The sequence below is a fragment of the Polypterus senegalus genome, chromosome 14 (genome assembly GCF_016835505.1).
Source record: "Polypterus senegalus isolate Bchr_013 chromosome 14, ASM1683550v1, whole genome shotgun sequence".
Taxonomy (NCBI): domain Eukaryota; kingdom Metazoa; phylum Chordata; class Cladistia; order Polypteriformes; family Polypteridae; genus Polypterus; species Polypterus senegalus.
Genome location: NC_053167.1, coordinates 98,528,858 through 98,553,848, shown reverse-complemented (window position 1 = coordinate 98,553,848; position 24,991 = coordinate 98,528,858). Strand labels below are relative to the sequence as shown.

The window sequence follows — 24,991 nt, the reverse complement described above, 5'->3', positions numbered from 1 at the left end:
CCAAACATGCACAAGGTTCGAGCCGCATGTAGACGGACTTTTTTTGTTCTTCAAAGTCACCAAAGCGCCGTGCAAACTCAGTGCGCCAGTTTATCAGCAAAGTGCGATTTGGGAACACCGTAGTGACGACTTGGTTTAACATTACTTGGCAACAGGGAAAGTGGGGCAAGGTCTGGTGCATTTGTGTCTCCCATAAAAGCAGCTTCACTTGAAATCACTTTGTGATTGTGCACGGGTAAAACGTCCGCTGAAGTGTCAGATTCTTATTTAATTATTCTGCTTTCTGTATCTTCTGCATTGCATTCAGGTTACCCTGATGTTTTGTCTCATAGTGCCGTCTTAGATTAAATTCTGTAATTACAGCCACATTAGCTCCACAAATGAGACACACGGGTTCAGTAAACATATACTCAGCCTCCCATCGGTTTTAAAGGCTCTATTTTCAGAATCAACTTTTCTCCAGCATCGTGAGCTAGCTTCGCAATAACTTGCAGCATCATAAGCTAGACTTGATTAACGTGGTAAGTGTTCGGCAAGGCAGCTGAAGCGCTGCATTATGGGATCTGTAGTTTATTGTGTTACCAGCGCTTCATATACCCGGCCATTAATAACAATAATACAGTATATAAAATGATCTCGCGGGCCGGATATAATTACACGCCGGGCCGGATGTGGCCCGCGGCCCTTGAGTTTGACACATATTTTTTCAAATGTGATCGCGCAATTCAGATAGAGTTGACGCGCACTACAGCCTGCATCCTCCCTCGCTCTTACTTTTTACCGCTCATCTAATGAATACACTGAGTATGGCTTTACCAAAACAATCATTGATGGCTAATAAAGTATCCATTATTCGAGTATGTAGATCGGGATATATATATACATATATATATACCCGCGTATGCAGCGAGAAGTAGTGTGTTAAAAAGCTAGAAAAGAAAAGGGAACATTTTAAAATAACGTAACATGACTGTCAATATACAGTATTTGTTTTGTGAGTGTTACTGAGTGTTGCTGTCATCAAGGATTTGATTATCATTATTTCTTTCAATCAGGTTCGTATTTGTAGGATGTGTTGTGTTCAAGTTACATTCCGTGTTTGTCAATCGTTGTAAAGATGACAGGTTTCTTTCATCGATTCGCTTTTTACTGCATCAATAAACAGCTCGCTTCTTCTTTATCTGAGACCTGACACACTGCATGCACGGGTTTTTTTACACTGTCTTCCTTTAGCGGACATTGACTTTTTCCAACGGTGCTTTGTTTCCGTAGTAGCTGGATTTATGAATATGCTTTATGTATCAGACGCTTCATATTTTTTGCTGCCTTTTCAATTGTGTAATTCGGTTTTGTTCAGCGCTTTTGGAACTGTTGCTTTTATCTGTGCAATGCGCCAGTTCACGGAGCCGCCGTGTACATGCATCAAAGTTTCCCAGCTGTGCTGGTGCCATCTTGTGCTATGTCCATGGCTGTATTTAATGTTACCTTAGTCCTGGCACTTAAAACTTTCTCTCGCAGTTTCACTGAGTTTGTGTCAAACACCACCCTGACCATCTCATCTTCCTCTCCATAAGCACAGTCCTTCACCCGTGAATATTTACCCGGAGTTTGCTATTGATTGCCGCTGACGGACGGCCTTATATGGGCAGGCACTAAATTACAAACGCCAGCAGCAGCCTGTCTATGAACTTAATTTAAAGTGTAGGTTTACATCGTGCTTTGTTTCCGAAGTAGCAGAACTCATGAATATGGTTGTATATGTCACTCGCTCGCTTCTTATTGTTTCGCTGCCTTCTCAATTATATAATGCATGTTTTCTTCAGCGCTTTTGAGGTCTTCCTGGTTTTCTATGTACGCGTGATTACGGGAGGCGTGATGATGTCACACGAACTCCGCCCCACGGCGTTCACGCTCATCTCCATTACAGTAAATGGAGAAAAACAGCTTCCAGTTATGACCATTACGCGTAGAATTTCGATATAAAACCTGCCCAACTTTTGTAAGGAAGCTGTAAGGAATGAACCTGCCAAATTTCAGCCTTCCACCCACACGGGAAGTTGGAGAATTAGTGATGAGTGAATGAGTGAGTGAGTGAGTGAGTGAGGGCTTTGCCTTTTATTAGTATAGATTAACAAACACAGTAAGGTTTAGATAATAACATACACATTATTGTATTGTTTATGTACATATTGAATAAATCATTCAAACATTCACATTGCAATTTGTAAAAGGTATGTGAACCCCTAGGCTGTTGACTTCAACAAAAGCTAATTGGAGAAAGGAGTTCACAAACCTGGAGTTCAATCAATGAAACAAGAGTGGAGGTGCGATTTAGAGCTACTTTGACCTATAAAAGAGACCCAAACATAACAACATGAGCACATTATACTAATGACAACATATGGTGGAGGGAGCATCATGAATTGAGGCTGTTTTGGACCTGGTTTTGGGTCCAGGACAGTTTGCCATCATTGCTCTAAGTTCCTAAGTTTATCCTAAGATATCCTAGAGGATAATATCAGGGTGACTGAAACTCAGAAGCTGGTAGATACATCAAGACAGGACCCAGTGACACTGAGCCATTTACACCAGATATCCTAAGAATATGGCTAAGCTTTAGAATTTCTAGAAGGAAGAATTCACTGGAAATGCTTGTTAAGAGGTTATAGCTGCCAAGGGAGGATTGACTAATTACTAAATGCAAGGATTCTGTTATTTTTCCACAGCACACAATGAATTTTTGATGGGTATGTTTAATAAAGATATGAAAGATTGTTTGTGTGCTATTAGTGTTAGCACATTGTATTGGTCTATTTTTGTGACTTAGATGGAGATCAGATCACAATTTATGACCAGTTGATTCAGTAAACCAGGTAATTCTGAACGATGTGTATTTGTTCTTGTCATTTACATTTTCCCCAAGTATATGCTTGTTTTCCCAGGTAGTTCACTTACCTCCAAAATTTCCCCAAGTATATGCTTGTTTTCCCAGGTAGTTCACTTACCTCCAAAATTCGTACCTAATAGTTTAATTTGCAACTCTGTATTGGCTTACTGTGAGAGTGCAAAATGATGAGCTGACTTCTCTTTGAGTGTCATCTCCTGTGTAGTTCTGCACACAGCCACATGCAGAAAAACAAGATTTGGATGAACCAGAAAGTAGCTGTGCTCCTGCTTTCTTTATGTGGGTAATCTAATGGATAACATTTTGTTTTTCTTTTTCAGTGACTCTTTCAGGAAACACATATACTGGTTTCTTGTTAGAGGCGCAGCAAGTTGGAGGTGGAAATGCGGTGGGCAGTTTTAACATACCAAGCAACAGTTTTTCTATGGGACTGCAATGCAATGGGGTGCCAGTAAGTTGCTACTTATTTATCTTGGCAGAGACTGCTTTGTGAGATGGAGAGGGTGTTGGGAGTGGAGGATGGAATTCAATACATTTTGGCCATGGCACAGACATTAACTTGACATTTTAAAAATAGCCATGTGGGCCCCAAGTAAAATGGCTGTAAACCTTTTATACTAAAAAGGTCACATACTCATACTGTAAATACAGCAATCAGATCCCCTAAAGTGCTTTGAGAGCCAAGGTTTTCAGAACATAAATGCATAAGTAATTGAATAAAGCAGATATTTGTTATGCAGAATTGTTTGCTCTTATTTTACTTTTGCCAAGGATTTATTTTTAGATTTGCACTCCTTATTTTTTCAGTGATTTCAAACCGTGACTCCTGATTATGTTGGAGTATTCATCTTTTGGATCATTCCTAACATTTTTGTCACGGCAGTCTTTGTGCGGCGCAATCTTTTTTTGATGCTTTTCCATGTCCTACTATTATGGCAGGCAAAAACACTGTGTGGTAATACTCATAATTTTGAACTGTTTTTCAAAAACTTTGCAGTTTAAAAGTGGCTTGTTGACTTCACCCTGAGCACAGCACCTACCCTTGGATTGAACGAGATTAGTGAGCTTTTAAACATTATTCAATAGGGAAGAGGAACTTCATTTCAGTCCTCATTTTGATACAAAAATAAATAAATAAATACAACTGGTACTGATGGAAAGGACACAAGAAGAAAGCAACTTGGAAATTATCTGGAAACACCTCTTCAGAGCTGAATTTACTACTGACTAGTGTCATTTTATCAGTAGTTTACAGTATAGACAGTACATAGATTAGCTGCAATTATTTTTATTTATTTAATCAAAATTCTGCTTTCAAGAACTTTAATTTCTCTATTCATCAAATCCACTTACTAGCACATTTATAATATAGAGCCATATGAGGCCTTGGCAGTGCAAGGTTATCAGTAGGAGTCTAGGAAAGGGAACCTGTGACAGGCACAGAGGGAGGCAGTTCAGGTATAAAGAAAATAACCCAGCTAATCTCCTTTAAATAGCTCAAGGGCTCCTTCAGTTTGTAGGCCTCATGCCACTGTACATTTAGCACTAAAGGGACCAGCTACCAATGTGGGTAGTGCTTTCTCCTCTGTTCTCCATCGTACCATGTTGAAAACCCAACCTAGTGCTATTTGTGTGGAGTAAGTGCATTCTCCCCATTTTTATATAGGTGGTCTGGTTTTCCTTATACATCCGAAAGCCATTTTAACTTGACTGGCATCTCTAAATGTGTAAATGTGTGTGCATGGCTGTAACCTCACAATAAACTGCTCTCTTAATGCTTTGCTCCTCATTCTTCTAGGTCAGGTTTTGGCACCTGTAATCAGGGACTGAAATAAGTAACTTCTATTCTTTTGTTTCATATTGTATCTAAAATCAACTATTAAGCTAGTTTATTTCACAAGTTAAGTAATTTTATTTAAAATATATACAAAATAATAAAAATATAAACTGTTATAATGTTAAAGGTAACAATATCAAACAGCTTAATCCAATTTATATGCTGGTGCCTATCCAGGTAGTAAAGGGTGCAAGGCAGGAATCAGCCTTGGACAGGATGCCAGGCAATCACAGGGTCCAAGTTAGAATTGCTAATTAATCCAACACATAGAAAAACAAGCACAGTAATGGAAAACCCTCATGGACATGGGAAGAACTCTCCATAAAACAATAAGGCAACAAATCCCAGTGATTATTGATTTTTTTGTTTTTTCTGCAGAACTCTGCTGTTACTCATAAGTCTTCGTCATCAAAGAGTTCACTTTCATTCACCTGGGTTTCATCTTCATCTAACTCTTTGGGAGATATTGAATTCAGGTTGGCTTATTTTTTCATGTTCATTTTCTTATGGTAAAGGGTGAAAGTCTTTTATGGTAAATAAAATGAATGTATATGTAGTAGGGTTCTTCCTTGAGTGTACAGTGCAGCTATAGAATCACTCAGTACTGACTTATTTGTCAGTAAGAGTGTTATGATTTGAGGATTAAAATTGTCCCCAAATCTACTAGTGTGAGTGCAAACGGTAATATGCTGTTTGCCACAGTGAAGAAGAGAGGAGAAATGGACTGTTCAAGATGGCTGGGGTCTTTAATAATTCAGTTTGCCTTTCTAAGGCAGTATATGTGTTTTATACATTTTATATATATATACACAGTGTGTATTTCAGATGCTATTTTAATGCTGAATGGGTTTCATTGAATACAGCCAGATGGAGTGTAAGAGGTAGTAGAGGGACTAAAGATTTATATTATTGAATAATGAGGAAAAGTGAGTCCATTATAATTTAAAACTAAAATGTGTAATTCAGGCATCAAAATATTGATTGATGATTTCTTCCACGTTACTGCCAAGGGAGATAAGTTACATCATCCTGATTAAGCAACAGAAATGATTTACTTCATTAACAATACTCTGAGTGTTATTAACATGAGCAGTTCTTGTGTTAACCAAACCAGAAGTTCTTATGTGTGTTTATCCATCCATCCAGTATCCAACCCGCTATATCCTAACTACAGGGTCATGGGGGTCTGCTGGAGCCAATCCCATTTAACACAGGGCGCAAGGCAGGAAACAAACCCCGGGCGGGGTGCCAGCCCACCACAGGGTGCACATTGTGTGTGTTTAGGGAGGAGTTATTTCTTATTTTTATATTTCTCTTGTGCCTCTGTAACTAAGCATTGTGTGCATAATTAATTGTATGTGACAAATAAAATTTGATTTATATGCTATGATCTATGCGCCAGCAATATTCTGGACTGACTGTATTACCATCTGCAGTGCTTTGTTACCCAGAGCTGAGCAGTTGTAATACAGTCAGTGAGGACAGGGTCCACTGTGCACCTGTAGACATTGATCAGCATAGATGGAGACAACCAGGCTTTCCTCAGATATCTAAGGAAGAAAATGCATTGGTGAGCCTTTTTAACTATAGTTGAGATGTGTTGTGGTCTCTTCAGGTCATCCGTGATGTCTCCAATAAATGTAAAGCTGATGTTCCTTTTCACAGCACCCTTTTCAAATTACATGGGAGAGTAATCTGCCTTGTGATTCCTGAAGTCCTCAAGTAAATCCTGGTATTACCGGCATCAAGGAATAAATTGTTGTCCAGGCAGCACTATGTCAGAAGACAAATCTCTTTTATTTTATCTGTATCATTATTGTTGGTGACCAGGCCTAAGAGTATTGTATTATAAGTAAATTATTGACATTTATGTTTGGCCACATGGTTATATATGAACAAGAGTTTCAACAGTGGGCTCCACACACAAACCTGTAGGGTGCCTGTGTTGGGGAAATGATGCTGTCAATGTACTGCATATATGTTGGTGTGTGCCAATTAAGAGGTTCAAAATCCAGTTGCAAAGTGGCACTATATCCCAATCAGGGAGTCTGGTGATCAACTGTCTTGGCTAAATAACAGTATGAAATATTAAGCCAAAGCATATAAACCAGGGGTCTCCAACATGTCGCTCACAAGCTACCGGTAGCTCGCAACCCCTTTCCAGGTTGCTCGCCAAAGGGTTAATGAATCCTACATAACTTAGAAAACTTGATTAGTCAAATTAGGGATGGGTGATCTTTCCAAAAAATCATATCATGATCCAGAATCTGAATTGCAATCTATCTTTTGAATGTGGCCTACACTTAAGAGAATATCCAGACTCAAACTCATCAAAACCTAAGTAACACTTTTATTTTAAATATCAAACAAAGTTGAATTCAATTGTTCTCTCATTCGCTAGCTAAGCGTAGTTAAGGAACACATCGTGATGCTGGCGAGCGAGTGAGGAAGGCCCCTCCCCTCGGCCTGCTACCTCTTTCTAGGATTTGCGCAAATAAATTCTCACCGCAAGCGAACTATGATACATAACGAAATGAGAGAAGTCGCAAAACCAACCGGAATGTTCAAGCAAATTATAGAAAGAAACCTGATCTAAATCTGTTAAGTAGTTCTCTTGTGAAAAGCGGGAAGACATACAGACAGACAGATATTGGATTTTCTATATTATATATTAGTAAACCTTCAAAATAATGTACAGTTAAAGTCTCAACAGCATTCTCAGCATTTCTGGAGCTTAGTAGAGCCAGATAACTATAAGAATCTTTACCAAGCAGCTCTGAAAATGTCTGCTTTGTTTGGGTCTCCATACCTCTGTGAGTTTGACATGAATGTCATGAAATCAAAGTTCAGAACAAGACTGATAGATGAACATTTAAATGACTCCATAAGAGTGAACCTAAGTGGCTCCACTCCACCATACACCTCTCTTGTTGACTCCATGCAGTGCCAGTCATCTGACTAACTAAAAAACACATCACACATGCAAATGGACACGTGAAGACTCTTGTGAAGTGAAACAGTGACATGTAACAAAATGACAAATGAATAAGTCATATCTGTGTATTTGGAATTGCATTGTTTTGTTTTGACAGCATTCATGTTTTAACTCAATAGCATGAGATACACTAGAAAATGCATACAGACATACAAAATGTACTTGAAGGTGAACTAAATATTTTTTGTGATGTTTTAATGAAAAATGTGAGTTGTGGACACCAATATTTTCTAAATGTTCAGGCCAAACAAGCGTATTCAGTTTGTTTGGGTTGAAATATGCTATGAGATTAAACGTTAGAAAACATGAGTAGCTCTCGGCCATTTTCATTTTGTAAAATTAGCTCTCAGGGGAAAAAAGGTTGGAGACCCCTGATCTAAACAGTACTCTTAACTCTTAGCAGTTTTTACCGTCCATGTGTGCCAAGACAGAATGAGGTAAAAGTTACTTTTAGCTAGCTGACATATTTATCTAAAGAGACTTACAAAGCCTATAAATGTTATGTTCATAGATCAAAAGCAATTAATATCCAGAAAGATCCAACAAGATCAAAAAACCTAGCACCCGGGAGCACAAAGTGAGCCAAAGAACACTATTACTAAGAGTGACTAACACAGCAAGTGTCTTAAATAAGACCCTCCGGGAATTGCACATGCAATAAATGCAACACCTGAGCTGTAAATGACTAGAGCACCTGTAGAGGTGTAAAGGCACAGACACAGAACACGGCAAGACACAAACCAAAATCAGACTAGGGAGTGGGTAAAATTATAAAAATGACAAAAAATGAAAGAAACAGCAAAACACAACTGCATTCTTCTTCCTCTTTACCTTTACCTACTTCTTGAGGGTTCAATGATTTATAGGTTTTGACATGATTTTTACAGCAGCAAAGTGCTGTGTGATGCCTGTATCAATCTTTAATGAAAGAGAGCTCTACCTCAGTACTTTAGTTTAAATATTTTTGTTAAATATAAAGTGCTTAGGAACACAGTTGCTAATAATATACTGTATTTGTTATTACATTTTTGTTGGACCTTTGATCATGTTTTCCATCGAGGTTTAGTGCCTACCTCAAAACTATGAGGAATCCATGTTTGAAGTTGGTTTTGAGATTTATTTAAATCCATGGAAAGCATTCTGTGGTGTATTCAAAGACATTTCAGTTTCATATCGACTGTGGCTATTTTTTGTATTAGGATTCTGTTCCCAGTTGCCAGGGGCATGGTCTTTGTGGTCATGATTTCTGATACAACTGGTTAAACGTTTGAGAGTGACAACCTTTCCTTATATAACATTGCTATTAAGACAACTCTTTCCTTCAAAATTCTTTCTGTAAATCTTTTTGTTTTCTTTACGCTCTCAATTTTGACATTAATTTTTGTTTAACATTTTGGCCTGGACAACAATTATTTTGATGACCTGGGGCCTCATGTATAACGCCGTGCATAGAATTCGCACTATAACATGACGTAAGCACTCCTTCATGTGCTTACGCACAGAAAAATCCAGATGCAGGAATATGTGCGTACTCCAACTTCTTCCGCTTACTCCGTGTTCTTCCGCTCCATAAATCCCGATCAGCGTGAAAACTAACGCACATGCACACGCCTTCTGTCCTGCCCCGTCTCCTCCCAGAATTACGCCTCTTTGAATATGCAAATCATCATAAATAGACCTTAAGCTCAGCGTTCTGTGAAAAAGCAATGGCAAAAGCAAGAGGGAAAATATAAGAATTTCAGCAAATACCAAGTGGAGGCAAAGAAAAACGTACTGTTTGTTGGTTTATACAGTAGTATAATCAACAAAAGGAAGTTGATCAAGTGACATAGCGTGTTGGAGAAACAAGATCAAGTTCACAAAGTCGCACAGTGCCCGACATAAAAAAGAAGTTGTCACATATCGAAGTTGCCGTGAAAAGGCGAGTGTCATGTGGAAGCTTATTAGGGTACAGTGAGAAAAAAGGCACAGAGTAGGAAAAAAGCACGAAATGTTAACTTCAATCTCGAAATATCCACTTTAATCACATAGTTTATTTTGTCATTAAAGTAGAACATAAACTTCATCTTAAAATCATTTAATTTACTAGTTTCTCAAATCCCATAAACAAAGTAGCACGTTAAATGCTTTGTTTTGTATTTGATCTTCAATGCTCTATGTGTGTGAATCACTACGTGATTCCGGTCTCTGACAGGACACAGAATCCATTACATTCGTGATATTACAGCTCTCTGAATAATTAAAATACTGAGATGTATACGTGATAATCATTTTCATAATGATTGGAATGAAAGCATGTTATTAAGAACAAAGATTGTTCATGTCTCATACAAGATGCTGCTGCGCCATGTGCGACCTTCGATGAAATAATTTATTGTAGCAGTACTGTCTCTTTCAAACGTACTAACCTTCAATTATTGTCCTTACTTTTCTTTCCCCAAATACCCAATCACCACACAATCAGCTCTGTAACAGATGTTAAGCTATCTGTGAGCTTACAACGACGATTCTTCAAAACTGTTAAGGAACATTGAAATATCTATTTAGTACATGTTTAATTATTCTATCCATCTATCCTTCCAGTGTCGCACCAGTCTCAGCAAATATACAGCGCAAGGCAGGAACAATACGTGAACATGCAAGCGCTGCGGGACCGTGTGCTCACATGTTTAATTATTAACAATACAGATTATTTAAATGAAGTTAAAGTTTTATCTGTATAATATAATCAACATATTTTGGTGCATTTCATCTTACAAATGATATCTTCATCATATGTAAATACACGCTTTATAAAATGGCGCAGGTTGTGTAATATTATAACTGTAGTGCAAGTTTACAGTGGGGTAATTGTACTTATAAGTACAAACAGTTCTACAAGGAGCAATTGCTACAGTGAAAGCCAACGTTGTCAGTAATAATCCTCCACCTGTTACCGCCATCCACTACTACTACCCTCCAGGTGAGAGTGGTAATTGCTTTTTCCATGTACATTTACTATATTTTTGAATATTTTAAGCTATTCTCGTTGTCTTTTTTTATATAAAGACTTTTCACAAAGAGAGTTATTTCATTTTAAAAGGTTTTTCTCCAGACACCTTTCATATAGAAGGAGCATGACGTAGTTACTTTATAACTCCAGATTCCTGAGTTCAGTTCCTAGCTCAGCCACTGTTTTTTGTTTTTTTTTTTTTGATGCCTGGAACTAATAAGGAATGTTACTGACTTTGGTCTCCCAGGAAAGATAAATATCACTACCTAAAAAATGACTATTATTACTATTATCTATATATATAATTCACTAAGGCAAGACACCCATGGAAAGCACGCTAGAAGGCGTGGATTCACTAAGCCGACAAGTAAGACACCTATGGCGACGCAGGAAGAGCCACGCCCACCAACTCCAAGACCATTGGATACGGCGACAACTCGTAGAGCCACGCCCACCAACTCGGACGCGATGACACAGAAAAATGGCGTCATTTATATTCGTCTGTTGTAGAGTCCACATGCAGCTCTGAGCCATGTTGACTGTTCATAGAGGCATGTTTCTCGCGAAGTGAATCGCTATATGCAGCGTGTAAAACAGTTTGCGAGGGTATCCCATGGGATCCTTAAACCAATCCTTTACAACTGAAGTTAAAACACAATGAAGTAAGCAGTCTTTAAAACCGAAGTTTTGATTCGACGCGACCGCATGCACCATGCACCAAACTGTTTTACACGCTACATACAGCAACCGCGACAAACATGCGTCTGCTCAGATGCTCCTGCAGGAACACGGAAGTCGGGTGTCTTGGTGGATTATATATAGAAAAGCAGCCAAAACCGCACAGAGCAATGAAAAGTCTACGGAGTCACAGGTGCATCTGGACTGTGCAAAGACGACAACGACTCAAGTGGCAAGTTGGAGGTGAGCACATGAGCAGGCAGTGCATACTGAGCGAGAAATCAGCAGACTAGCATGACGGAGGGAGCGGAATGGACGTCCTTCTCCTCTCCTCCTGTTCCACTCTCCACACCTGTTAGCCATCCACCCCATTCCTCCGTCTGGGAGGAGAAGGCACGATGGCGGTCCGCCAGTTTTCAGTCACGGGAGATTGTGTGTTAGTTCGTTCCGTGCATTGTTACAATGTTGCTTTTCTTGCTGATTTATTACATTACCGATTTTTCAAATGTTAATTTTCTCCCTGTACTTAAAAATCATTAAAAAACCGGCCTGATTATGCAGCGTATGGTACGCCGTGGGTTGGCTAGTTATTATTACTACTACTACTACATTCCCTGCCATTACATGTCATACATTCCACATTAGTGTGCTAAAAGATGCAGGTGAAAAGGGGCTCTTGGAGAGAAATGTGGAATGTGTCAAGTGGTCAAGCCACTTCACAGGATGGCCAGGGATATCTACCTGCCTCTAAAGCCGCAGAAGGAACAGCGGCCTTCTTGCTCTGTTTTTGGTGGTTTGTGTTCTGCCTTTGTGTGACCTTGCCTTGAGAGTTTAAAAATTAAAACTGTTACGCTTTTATCATTATTATGTATGTAAAGGTGTTATTCTATGAAACATGTGAATGCCTGAGCTTATTATGGGCTGGCACCCCATTTGTCAGCTGTTTTTTTCATGCTTCTTTGTAACTGTGACCAGAACATCTGGGCATACAAAATGGAAGGGCCTTCAGTCTTTGTACAGCCTGCTTATAGAGTCTAGCTGTACTGTTTTCTCAAGGATAAAAAAATGTTTAGAGTTAAAGAATTTGTAAAATAAAACTACATTAGCAAAAAGAACAAAATATGCTCATTAATTTTGAGTACTGCTGGGTACTAAAACAAATCACTTTTAATTGTATGTTTATGATTTTATTTAGGTATGGAATAGCATGTTGTTGCAGTGGTCAGTACTGCTTCTTGATAGATCCAGCATCCTGGGTTAAATCTTGAGCCTGACCACCATTTGTGTGCTATCTGCATGTCTCCACTACCCCCCACCCCACACACGTATGTGTGAGTTTTTCTCCAGTTTTCTCCCACATCTCAATGACTTGTGAGAGGAGGTTGGTTGATGACCACATACTGGCTTGGTGTCTCCATTAATATGACCTCTATTCTCTCTGTTTCAGTGCTGCATCTCTGTCCAGGTTCACTTGTGATTAAATGTTGTGGATGAATGGTTTTAATATTATAATTGTATGATGGGACTGCTGCCATTCACTGTAAAAACCTAAAGTAACATGTAGTGAAAAAATACTAGATGCTTTTTCTTCAAATAAATCATTGTGAATATGGAATTATTATTATTATTATTATTATTATTATTAAAAATTAATATGTATGTTGTATCTTGTTTAGGGTTCTTCTACCAAAAATCCCTTCACCATTTCCAGCAGTGGATGTGGTGTAACAAAAACCTGTTTCAGCATCCCAGCCAACTGCGACCCTAGTACCTCCTCCAGCTGTTACTTCATGTCATCTGCTGCAACCCAGGATGGCATCCAGTTTGAAATTTATGGTCAGACTGATGGCTATGTGGCTGTTGGCTTCTCAGATGACCAACAAATGGTAAGAACATTCTTAAATTGTCTGCTTATGTGTTAATCCACATTTAGTATGGTTTTTCAGTTTATAACTAGTCAAAGTAGCTAGGTAGGCACCATCTGATGTGCAAAGATTTTATTTGCTGCTTTTCAAGGTTTCATTTTTCCCTGCTTTTGGTAAGCTTCCACAAAAGAGAAAGACTGACAGCACCAACTTTTTACTTAAGAGAAAGAAGTTGCTCATCAACCAAAGAAAGTCCAGGTGGAGATTAGTATCATGATAGCTGTAAGTTGGGAGAGATTTCAAGGTGAAAAGAATATAAGAATGGCAAAGACTGAACCCCTGCAAAAATATGTACAGAAAGCAGTGACAACACTGTCATATGTGCACAATGTTGTTAGAGGTGATTGAAGGGATGCGTTTAAGAAGTACTCAGAGTGACTGGCATGGAGCACTCACTGACTCTTCTGCCTTTCTACTTACAGGTAAAATGCTGACAGTCAAGTGTGCATGTCTAATTAAAAGACAATCCCCTTGAGCTGATGCTCAGGATTTGTTGCTCACAATAAAACTGATGGGGCATCCTATACATGCGCACAGTGCATTTGGAGCAAATTGAAACCCCTAAATTTTCTGCACACTTTATTGGGAAAATGTTCCATCAATGTACAGGTATATTCAATAAAGTGAAAACTTGTTTTCAGGAAAGTTTTCAAATTTTATTAAAAATCAAAAACTGAAATCTTTCATTTATGTAATATTCAGACCCCTTGCTGTGGCCCTCTATATTGAGGTCTGGTGCATCCTGTTTGCTTTAGTTATCTTTGAGATGTATCAAGAACTTAATTGAAGTCCACCCGTGGCAAAGTGAATTGAGTGGACATCATTTATATACAGGTGTGTGCTTTTCTATAAGATCCCACAATTCACATTGCATATCAGGACTAAAAGTAAGCCATGAAGTGCAAGAAGCTCTCAATAGACGTCTGCAATAAAACTGTGGTGAGACATAGATCAGAGCAAGAGTGTAAACCCATCTCTAAAGCTTGGAGTGTTCCCAAGAGCATAGTGACCTCAATAATTGTGAAATGGAAATAATGTTAAGAATCACCAGGACTCTTCTTAGAGTTGGCTGTTCAGCCAAACTGAGTAACTGGGCAAGAAGGGTCTTTCTCAGGGTGGTAACCAAGAACACAATGGTCAGCTTAACAGAGTTTCAACAGTCCTCTGCTGAAATGGGAAAACCTGTCAAAATGATGACCATCTCAGCAGCACTCCTTCAATGATAGAGTGGCCAGAAGGAAGCCACTATTGAGTAGTAGGCAAAAGACCATTTAAAGAATTCCTACAGCTAAGCCAATCATCACTCTCCCATCTCCTTCCACTCCACCATTGCAAGTGTTGTCTCCTGACTCCAACCCTTGTGGATGAGGCAGAGTGGCTGCTTTTTTGGGACATGAGAGTACTTCACGTGCCATGGTATTGCATGCTAAAAGCACTTCTGCATTAAACAGAAAGGTTATCCTCCTTCAGTGCCTCCTGGAGGCACCAAGGAATCCAACAGGGTCACTCTTCCACACTACAATTCCCAGGTAACCCTGTGAGAGTCCACGTTAGGTGCAAGCAAGAGGAATCATTTAACCTCTTGTGTTGGCAGAATAATTGTTAATAGTATCCAGTCCCTCCCAGTCCATCCATTACTCATTCATCCCATCTAGGATAGGAATTAAGGATATTCCGGGTAGCTCCTCCACTCCTTTGGTCCCCTACATTCAGTTTTCAAATGGTATGGGTGTGCATACATAAAACATAAAATGTTCTTTTTCCCAGCATAAAGAATGAAAACATAAAAAGGTAATTTTCTGCAATGTCTTTTTTTTTCTTATGTAATCAAAGCAATTTACAGAACTCATGTTGCAATAAGAGCACCCAGTAAGAATGGCACTGCTTCTGTTAACTGTAAGCACGTGCATTCCATTAATGCTTAGCGTAGGTGTTATCATTTTGCCCCAACCATGCATCATAATGAAAGTGCCACTATATACATGTTTTACAGGTGGAACTGAGGCAGGTCAGGGTCACACAGAGAGTCTGCTTTGGTTATTATCCAGCAGCTGTGTAGTTTACATACTGACACCATCGCCACTAGGCTGCATGCTGCCTAATAACAGATTGCATATGTGGTGCCATACAAAAGCTTGTTGGTGGAACCAAAAAGTTTAATTACATATGAATAACATTGAATTTGACATCCCCCTGTTTCTTCTCAGGGAAGTGATGATATATACTCGTGTGCTCTTAACAACAATGGAGGTGTTAATGTTCAGCATGTTTATTCTATTGGACAATCACTATCGTCACCCCTAAGTTCGGTAAGTGTGCTTCTTGCCAGCCATTTCTAATTTTACAATGCAAATAATTTCTCTGTGGCATGTCTTAAATGTTGTGTATTTAATTTTTAGGTGAATGTGTCCACTATTGCAGCATCCTACAGTGGAGGAGTCATGAAGTGTTCTTTTATTACAAAAAACGCCATATCAACGCAGCAGAGATCATCAGCTAACACCTATTTCATATTTTTGGCGAATGGGCCTACTTCAAATGGTACTATTTTATATAATCCAATAAGTATGTAACTATTAGGTTGAAAAGATTTGCAGGTTCTTTTATAAATACATTGAGATTTTTATATTGGGGAAAGTGCACTCGGTGGATGGTCTCATTGTCTCTGGATTCAAGGTTCTACAGAAATATTTCAAATGAATAATTTTTTTCCCAGAATTGCTCGTTGGCTCATTTACCTGCTGGGTTCAAAATAATGTTGACGTGAGATTTCAGAGTCCCTAAGGTAGTCCATAATCTGTTATTTTCTAATATGTTGCTTAGTCAGTTACTCCATGTACAGTATCTACAGTTCAGCTGTAAACTAGCTCCCTTGTTGGCCAATTTAGAATCGCCAACTAATCTCACATGTACATCTTTGGGGATGTTGGAGGAAAACCAATGCAGACATGGGGAGGACATTTAGACTCCACACCAACAATAACAGGACTTGGCATTTAATCACAGATGCTTAATCCATAGGTCAGCAGCACTCATTACTGTGCCATCATACTTTATGCAGTCCCTTCACAATTTCAAACCAGCTTACTCTGATTAGGGTGGACTGGTAGTTCTGAGGCTACGGATCTGCACTGGCAATTGGAAGGTTGCCGGTTTAATTTCTGTAAATGCCAGAATTTACTCTACTCCGTTGGGCCTTTGAGCAAGGACCTTAACCTGCAATTATGGATAAAATCCTTATTTACATTTCTGACTTCTCGTGTGCTTATTTCATGTCTTGCCTGGTTTTTGACTTGTTGCATGTTGTTTGACTGTGAATTTTGCCTCTCGTCTGGGCTTCTGTTGCTTTGGTTTATTTTTGTTTTTTGCCTTTTGCTCACATTTCCCTGTTTACTCAAGTACATAGTTATCTGTTTTTCCTGCTGAGTCAGAACACAGTCCATCACAATATACACTTATGGAAGCAATTACTCTCTCATACATGTCCTATTTAGAGCCACCAGCCAGCCTAAGAAGCAGGACCAGAGAACCAAAAGAGAAACATTGTGACACAAGGGAACCACATTAATCATGTCCCCTCTTAACCTCCATTTATTTAAGCTGAATCAGTCCGTTCCTTTGATCATTCCTCACATATTGTACTCTTACTTCCTGAAATAATGAGTCTAGTACTATTACTTTGCACTTTCTTTAGCACTTTTTCATATATGGAGAACAAAACTGCAAGCCGTATTTCAGAGGAGGCCTCCCTAGTGCATTGTAGAGTGTAAGCAGAACCACATGCTGCACATCATGCTATGTGTCCCAGCATCCTCTGAGAATTTTTAATAGCTTTAGGGTGTACAAATGATTGCCACTAATATTTACTTCCTCTCCAAAAATTTTTACACTTGCTTTGATAATGTTGCATTTCCTGTGACCCCCTCACTTTCTGCACACTTTATTGTGTTGTACGTAGATTTAATGAAAACATTTGTCATTTTTTTCAGAAAGGTATTCAAATTTATTAAATCAAAAACAAAAGCTGCTCATTCATATAAGTATTCAGACTTTTAATTCAGTACTTCAGTACTAACCCTGACCCTAATTTCAGTAGAAAGTAATTATAGCTTTGAATCTTCTTGGGTAAGTGTGGATTTGGGCAGTTTATCCCATTCTTCTTGGCAGATCCTCTCAATCACTGTTATGTTGTATGGGGGGTGTCCTTTAAACTACCATCTTCAGATCTTTCCAAACTTCTTCTCTGGTGTTTAAGTCTGGGCTTTGACTGGTATTCAGAGACTTGTCGTGTAGCCACTCCGACATTGTCTTTGCTGTGTGGTTCAGGTCATTGTCGTGCTGGAAGATGAACCGTCACCCCAATCTGAGGTCACATACTGTATATTCAGGTTTTCTTCGAGGACCTCTCTGTATTTGGCTGCATTTATCCTTCCCTCAATTCTGACCAGTCTTTCTCTCCCTGCCATAAGGTGATGCTGTCACCACCATGCTTCTTCATCAAACATAATTCTTGAAGTTCTTCCCAAAGAGTTCAATTTTTGTCTCATCTGACCAAAGAATCTTTTTCCTCCAAAAGCGCAAATAAAAAAAAAACAAAATCAGAGCACGATTAGCATCTGTGTTTTAAAAAGTCTACATTTTCACTCTTTCACATTATAACACCAAGCCAGCATTTTCAGAACTATGCAGTTCTAGAGAGCATTTTCAAGAATCTCCCTTTTCAGGAGTTAGAAGTGCTGGGGTAGTGTGGATTAAAGTAGATTTGGTAAATTACTAGAATGTACCAAGCATGTATGTTACATGGGGATAATTTAGTGAGTTTTTTTTTTTCTTGGCTTTTAAGATTTCCTCATCATCATGATTTTCATTCAGCTTTTCCAGGTAGTCTGGTTATTTAACCTGTTCTTTAATAATGAGCACATTAGCAGGTTAGACTCTGAAGTAGCTTCAGCCTTTAAGCATTCAGTGTTCTTTGGCTAAGTGTCTGCATTAATTATTGTTAATTATTAAAATACAAGAAAGGAAGCAAAGTACGCATAAAACAACAAAAAAGAGTTACATATTTATAGCTTTATTTATTTATAGCTATGGCAACATTTCAAATATTTCTAAATGTCTTATACTGTAAATGTAAGAATCACCCTGCTGTGAGAGAAAAAGAGAACCAAAAAGACCTCATAATGAAATGAGATCAGTTAGAGTTAAAATGCCTCACTGACTGTGAAACCTGCAGCCACATGAGGACCCCAGCACCGAGTTTGAGAACCACTGGCCTAAGAGATGCTGATGCAGATACAGCTACTCTATGTTGTACTTGCTTTCTGTACTGTGATTGTATTGCAACCAATTTTAAAAATGTTAGGCTGATAAAGTTTATGATGATGATGAAATTGTTGTTATATATTTTTTAATTAAAACCTAGTATGTTTAAGGGAGGCATGGTGGCGCAGTGGTAGTGCTGCTGCCTCGCAGTTAGGTGGCCTGGGTTTGCTTCCCAGGTCCTCCCTGCGTGGAGTTTGCATGTTCTCCCCGTGTCTGCATGGGTTTCCTCTCACAGTCCAAAGACATACAGGTTAGGTGCATTGGCGATTCTAAATTGTCCCTAGTGTGTGCTTGGTGTGTGTGTGTGTGTGTGTGCGCACCCTGTGGTGGACTGGTGCCCTGCCCAGGATTTGTTCCTGCCTTAGGCCCTGTGCTGGCTGGGATTGGCTCCAGCAGACCCCTGTGACCCTGTGTTAGATTATAGTGGGTTGGACAATGGATGGATGGATAGTATGTTTAAAAGGGCAAACCCAGTTATGGGATGCACTCTGGACACTCTGGAGGTTGTAGTGAGGCAAAGAAGTAAAACAAAACTGAGTGCCATTATGAACAATGCTGCACATCCTCTCTCTGACACAACAACACTGAGGACTTTCAACTAATGAATTATTCAGCATAAGTGTGTCCAGAAACTCAACTGGGCTCCTTTATGCCAACAGCAATACAATTACATGATGCCTCACTGTGACTGTGACAACCAAGTCAGAAAGTGTTTTTAATGTTCTTGTTTACGGTCATTCTGGCAACTGCTCTGACCAAAGTGTGTATTTATTTGTTTATTTAAAGAGCTTCTATAAAAAGCCAAATTTTCCCTGGGGATAAATAGTTCTATCTATTTGATTGCAGTGTACACATTTTTGTAATTGTTCATGCTTATGAAAATCTGGCTAGTGCCTTCTGCTGATTTTAATATAAATTGTTACATTTTGCTTTTTGTTTATTTTACAGTGAAATGAGAATCCTGCTGTTGTTTTTTTTTTTTTTTTTGATGCATGCACATTTTAGCATAAGGAAAAAAATAGCTGATTGACAGATCAAAACCTAAGATTTAGAAGTGTGTTTCTTAATATTTATACTCCATAAGGTTGAAGCATGATGTTAAAAGCTCTTCGTGACTAACTTCTGCTTGAGCAGATGAGCACATGCTTATTCTAGCTAGATGGGACGTTTAAGCAAATCCCGTAAGGCAGTGTTTTACTACAGGTGACCAGTAATTTGTGTTTCTTCTTAACTTAACCTGATAATGCTCTGAGTGGATAAACGTTGTACTGTATGTATGGTTGTATTTGTTTAATAACCTTGCTATATGTGTACATATCTTGTTGCTAACATGTTGTTCTGTTTCATTTAATTCATTTGGCAGGTAATATGCAATTTCACCCCTCAACTCCCTTTATTAGCCCCAGCAAAGTTGATCTCCTGGGTCTCCAGGTGGCAAGTGGAAGTGTCATTCAGGATCCTCTAATTAAAGCACATGGTAAATGTTTACTAAAGGAATTCTTTTTTCATTCATATTTTATAGAAAACATTGCATGTTTAACCCCATTTAACAAAGGTTTACTCAACCAGTGTAATAACAGCTTTATAGTTATACCACAGGAGTACAGATTTACTAAGATCCTGACGGCGGTGATCTTTAAACTTGTGGAAGTGATATTTCAAAAATGAGCACCTGACTACGACCGCCTTATTTTTGCTGAGTGTGTTTTGGGGGTGCCATTACCTCTCCTGTTCTTAAATGGACCAATTAATCTCCTGACTTGAAATATTTCTTCCTGACAGGGGCTCTTATGCTGATCGCTTGGATGACAACAGGAAGCATTGGAATGATAATTGCCAGATACTTCAAACATGTTGGCAAAGGAAAAAAGATTGGTGGAAAAGACATCTGGTTTCAGGTATTCAGGAACATTTTGTGTGTTGAGTGGGTTTTGCTGTTGATGTGGGATCAAGTATGAACAAATACCCCTCTCATCTAAAAATCAACAATTTTTTGTGATAAGGCTGTTAACATTCTCTAATTGATAACAGATTTCAGATTTTAATTTTTGTTTGGATTTATAGATACACATAAAATGATAGTTAATGCAGGATTGTCTTGTGAGTGCCATGAGAGATGTTCAGTGTAAGTTTGAATTTGTTCATGCAATCAAAGCAACTTTTTTTTTTTTGAGTTGGATAGAAAGTTATTTCATTTCATCACAAGGCACACTTACATCAGAGCCAGCTTAGAGTCACCACCAGCAACAACATTCATTTTTAGATCACATTTTCATATCCCGTATGTAGCTCAAAGTGCTTTACAAGATGCCAAAGGGAGAAAAAGAAAACACATTAATATGAGATAAGAATAACGAATAAATAACATACAAAAATAAATTAATACACATTTACATAAAATAGGCACATAAATAATAGAGAGGTAGAGTCTTTATACATCGAATCATTTCTCTTAAGATGAGTCCAATGATGACGACAGATAAACTGGAGAAAGAAAGAAATTCTATAGGGTCCCAAGGCTAAAAGGCCCACCAGTTCATTCTAGGCATTCCTATTTGCTTTTCGTCTTCATTCGAGTATTTGACACAGTAAGTCTTATGGACAGTTAGCCATCCACTTTCATTCAACCTTCTCAGATGGCTCCACGGGACTTTCATTAGATCGTGTTTGTGGTACAAGGTGCTGCCACAGAAAATATGTATAAGAAAGCAAAGTAGAGATTAATTGGAAATTCATTGAAGGATATATTAATTCTGTGCATGCACAGTTTAATAGGGGTTCAACTAAAATGTAGCTATGAAAAAGACAAAAGAGGGTTTTTTTAGGAGATATTAAAAATGTTCCACAGTGTTATCTCTACTGGTAAATTATTCCCAGTTTATGGTGCATAACATCAAAAGGTTGCCTCACCACTTCCTTTATGCATAGCTCTTGGGATAATAAGCAGACAATTATTAGAATATCTAAGGTTACAACTTGGAATTAGGGGGGGCAGGTACTCCAAAATATTGGAAGAAGCAAGATTGTTTAAAGCTTTAAAATAGACATTAAAATACTACCAATGGTATATAAGGGGTGGCATGGTGGCAGTGCTGCTGCCTCGCAGTTAGGAGACCCGGGTTCGCATCCTGGGTCCTCCCTGCGTGGAGTCTGCATGTTCTCCCCATGTCTGCGTCGGTTTCCTCCCACAGTCCAAAGACATGCAGGTTAGGTGCATTGGCGATTCTCAATTGTGCTTGGTGTGTGGGTGTGTGCGCCCTGCAGTGGGCTGGCTTCCTGCCTTGCACCCTGTGTTGGCTGGGATTGGCTCCAGCAGACCCCCATGACCCTGTAGTTAGGATATAGCGGGTTTGATAATGGATGGATGGAATATAAAGACACAGGTAACCAAGTTAACGATGTTATGGCTGGTGCTTAGATTTTCTTTTTCTAGTTAAGATTTTTGCTGCTGCATTCTGAACTAATTGCAACCAAATGACGTTTTAGTTTTTTTTGATGACATTTATATAGAGCTTTTTTTACTACTCAATACACTTTACATAGTGAGTAGGGAGCCATTTCAACCACAGCTAATGTGCAAATTCCATCTAGATGAAGTGACGGCAGTCATTTTGAGCCAGTGTGCTCGCTACACATAGCTGTTAGGTGGTGAAGAGGTGAAAGATGGCAAATTAGAGACAGGGGGTGATTAGGGAGCCAGAATGACTGGGTCACGGTAAGCAATATAGCCAGGATCTCCGGATGCTTGCACTGTTATTTCATTTGGATTTTGTAGGATTAACCTAATTCTCTCTTACATCCCATAAATGTGAATACAAGGCTAGTAGGCGGCTATAAAATTGGCGAGGTTTTAAGTGAGTGTACATTTATGTCCATCAACCTGTGATGGGCTGACAGCTCAGCCAAAACTTGATATGACGATGTAAGTGATTGATTTCATCACTCTGAAAATTATGGGTTGCCTGAGTGTACGGAAAGAAAATGTAATGAATGAACTATCCATTCAAAAGGAGGCAAAACTGGAAGTGTATTTCTTATTGAAGCACTTTGGTGTCAGTCAATTCTTTAGTCTAACTACAATTTTTCTCTTTCAGGTTCACATGTTTTTAATGATAATGACTGTATCTTTGACAATTATTGCATTTATACTTGCATTTGTGTCGGCTCAATCCTGGAGTGGAGTAAGTATGCCTTTTGTAAATTGCATTTCTAAAAAAGAATTCTTACACTTGATAAGAAGCAAAAATGGCATGTAATTATCTTGTTATCCTTCTAAGACATACAAAATGAAATAGAATTAATTATGCTACACCCAAAGCAATGTAATATTTGTGGCAGTTACAAAAACACAAAGCAGGCCAGCAGCTTTGCAGTTTGGACACTCAATGGCTTTCTTTTTCTCAAATCCACTGCCTGGGTACTCTTTTGACAATGAGTATTTTAGAGCAACCCTCGTGATGTTTGAAATAGCTAGCCATGGGATGCAGGTTTCTTACAGGAATTAAATTAAAAACAAAAATATTTCCCAAAAAGTGAAAATAAAATCAGAAACAGAAAGACATCTTTTCTAAAGGTTGTGAATTGGTTTTACACCCAGAGGAGTTTGACCATAAACATATTCAGACAAGAATTGCAAAGAGTCTTTAACCAAAATCTAATTACTTCACCAGAGTCAACACACTGTAACAAAACAGCCAGACTCAAAACTAGAATGTCAAAAATCAATACTATTTAACTACATTTGTTCACTGATCAAACCAGCATCTCGGATAAAGGAGCTCCTGCGCTGTGTTGTAAGTTAGTAGTGAATCTTTGTCATCCGTGTAAGGGAGGAGATCCGTAGAAACCAGGCCACATCACTTCCAAACCCTTTATAAGTCTAATGGATTTTTCTAAAATGCCAATTTGGCACACTTAAAATTGAAACAAAAAATGTAAATTTTTCTCTAACAAATAAACAAAATTCAGTTTCTTATTTAAAAAAATGAAGCTTGAAAATAAACCTTTCAAAACACAAAACTCTCATAAACCAAAAATATATAAATATTATCTAAAACAAGAAATATTTTCTTACTTGCCAAAACAGGTTGTCTAATTTTTAATGTGTGAAACTATGGGTTGAATTTTTCTTGATACCACTTTCTGGTCAACCATGTATTAGCATACAATAAATATGGACACCAAGAAGGCTGTTTTTTAGGACACAGCCACAGTCTCATTCTTGTCTTTGTGACTCTCCATATTTAAAATGTCTGGTTCTCACTTTACTGTTCTACATCATTTTCACTTATAGGGTGCTCACCCAGTGCTCGGGTGTATTGTGATGGGTCTTGCTTTGATCCAGCCTTTTGGAGCGACCTTCCGCTGTGCTCCCACCGATAAGAGGTTAGTGGACCTTGTCTCAATCGCACACTGCATGCCTATGTCATCCTTAAAGTATCAAATCTTTTTAAGGAAGGTATGATCAGAGGGAAAACACAAAGTAAAAGAACTAACAGAATAGAAAATGCATACTCTTTAGGTTTGCCTTAATGGCTGTTAAACCAATTGAACCATCTGGTGAGATGCCACTGCACTGCCATATCCTAACACTCTCTTTCTCACATACTGTGTCTTCTTCTCTTTCTTACTTTCTCCAGACCTTGGCCTCTCTTCCTGCAGCCAGCTGAGTGTTCACCCACTCTCTTTCTGACTCTGCACTCATTTATCCTTTGACTATGAGGTGGCCTGGAGTCACTTCTAGCCAAGCTCTAAAATCATTTTTATCTAGAACACCAGATTAGAGGTCTCCTTTCTGATGGCTGGTGTCCTTGCTCACAGCCTTCTGATAATTCTAAAGGGCTTGCCTGTTCTTCTGGACAGACAACACAGGCCCATACATTTTCTTCCTCTAAGGACCAGGTGGTGTTTCCACATCTGGCTTTTCTACTCAAGCCTCACCCTCTATTAGACAGAATGATACTGCTGAGCCACGTGTCTCATAGTGTCCTCGGAGAGCAATAACAAACATCTACTCACGCCATCTCTCTCTCAACTTTGTAACTGTCCTCGCCTAGTGCCTTTTGTAGGGCATGTAGTACAGAAAAGACATTAGGAATGGAAATAGGAATGTTTAAATCATAAATAATAGCAAACCTGGTATTGTTGGTGTCTTAAATGTATAGTTAAAGTTATACCTAACTACATTTTCATTTGTCCAATAGGAGGCCCATCTTTAATTATTTACATGCAGTGAATGCTGTGATAATGAAAGTGCTTGCAGGTGGGTTATTAGTATTCCTGCTATTACTGTACAGTATTTTTAGTATGTAAATAGAGCAATGACCATTGAAAACCA

At 38.7% G+C, this 24,991-nt stretch overlaps 1 protein-coding gene across 1 annotated transcript in view; it reads left to right on the top strand.

The window, feature by feature from the left end:
• The window catches only part of LOC120514339 (putative ferric-chelate reductase 1), a 44,827-nt gene that overhangs the window by 14,548 nt on the left and 5,288 nt on the right, over positions 1-24,991 (top strand). Inside the window, exons 3-14 of the mRNA XM_039734659.1 lie at positions 3,226-3,356; positions 5,121-5,251; positions 8,937-8,995; positions 10,653-10,699; positions 13,084-13,293; positions 15,540-15,641; positions 15,732-15,873; positions 20,018-20,131; positions 20,437-20,552; positions 22,749-22,835; positions 23,948-24,039; positions 24,858-24,916. Of these exons, the coding sequence (XP_039590593.1) occupies positions 3,226-3,356; positions 5,121-5,251; positions 8,937-8,995; positions 10,653-10,699; positions 13,084-13,293; positions 15,540-15,641; positions 15,732-15,873; positions 20,018-20,131; positions 20,437-20,552; positions 22,749-22,835; positions 23,948-24,039; positions 24,858-24,916 (1,290 nt within the window). The remainder of the gene's footprint in view (positions 1-3,225; positions 3,357-5,120; positions 5,252-8,936; positions 8,996-10,652; positions 10,700-13,083; positions 13,294-15,539; positions 15,642-15,731; positions 15,874-20,017; positions 20,132-20,436; positions 20,553-22,748; positions 22,836-23,947; positions 24,040-24,857; positions 24,917-24,991) is intronic.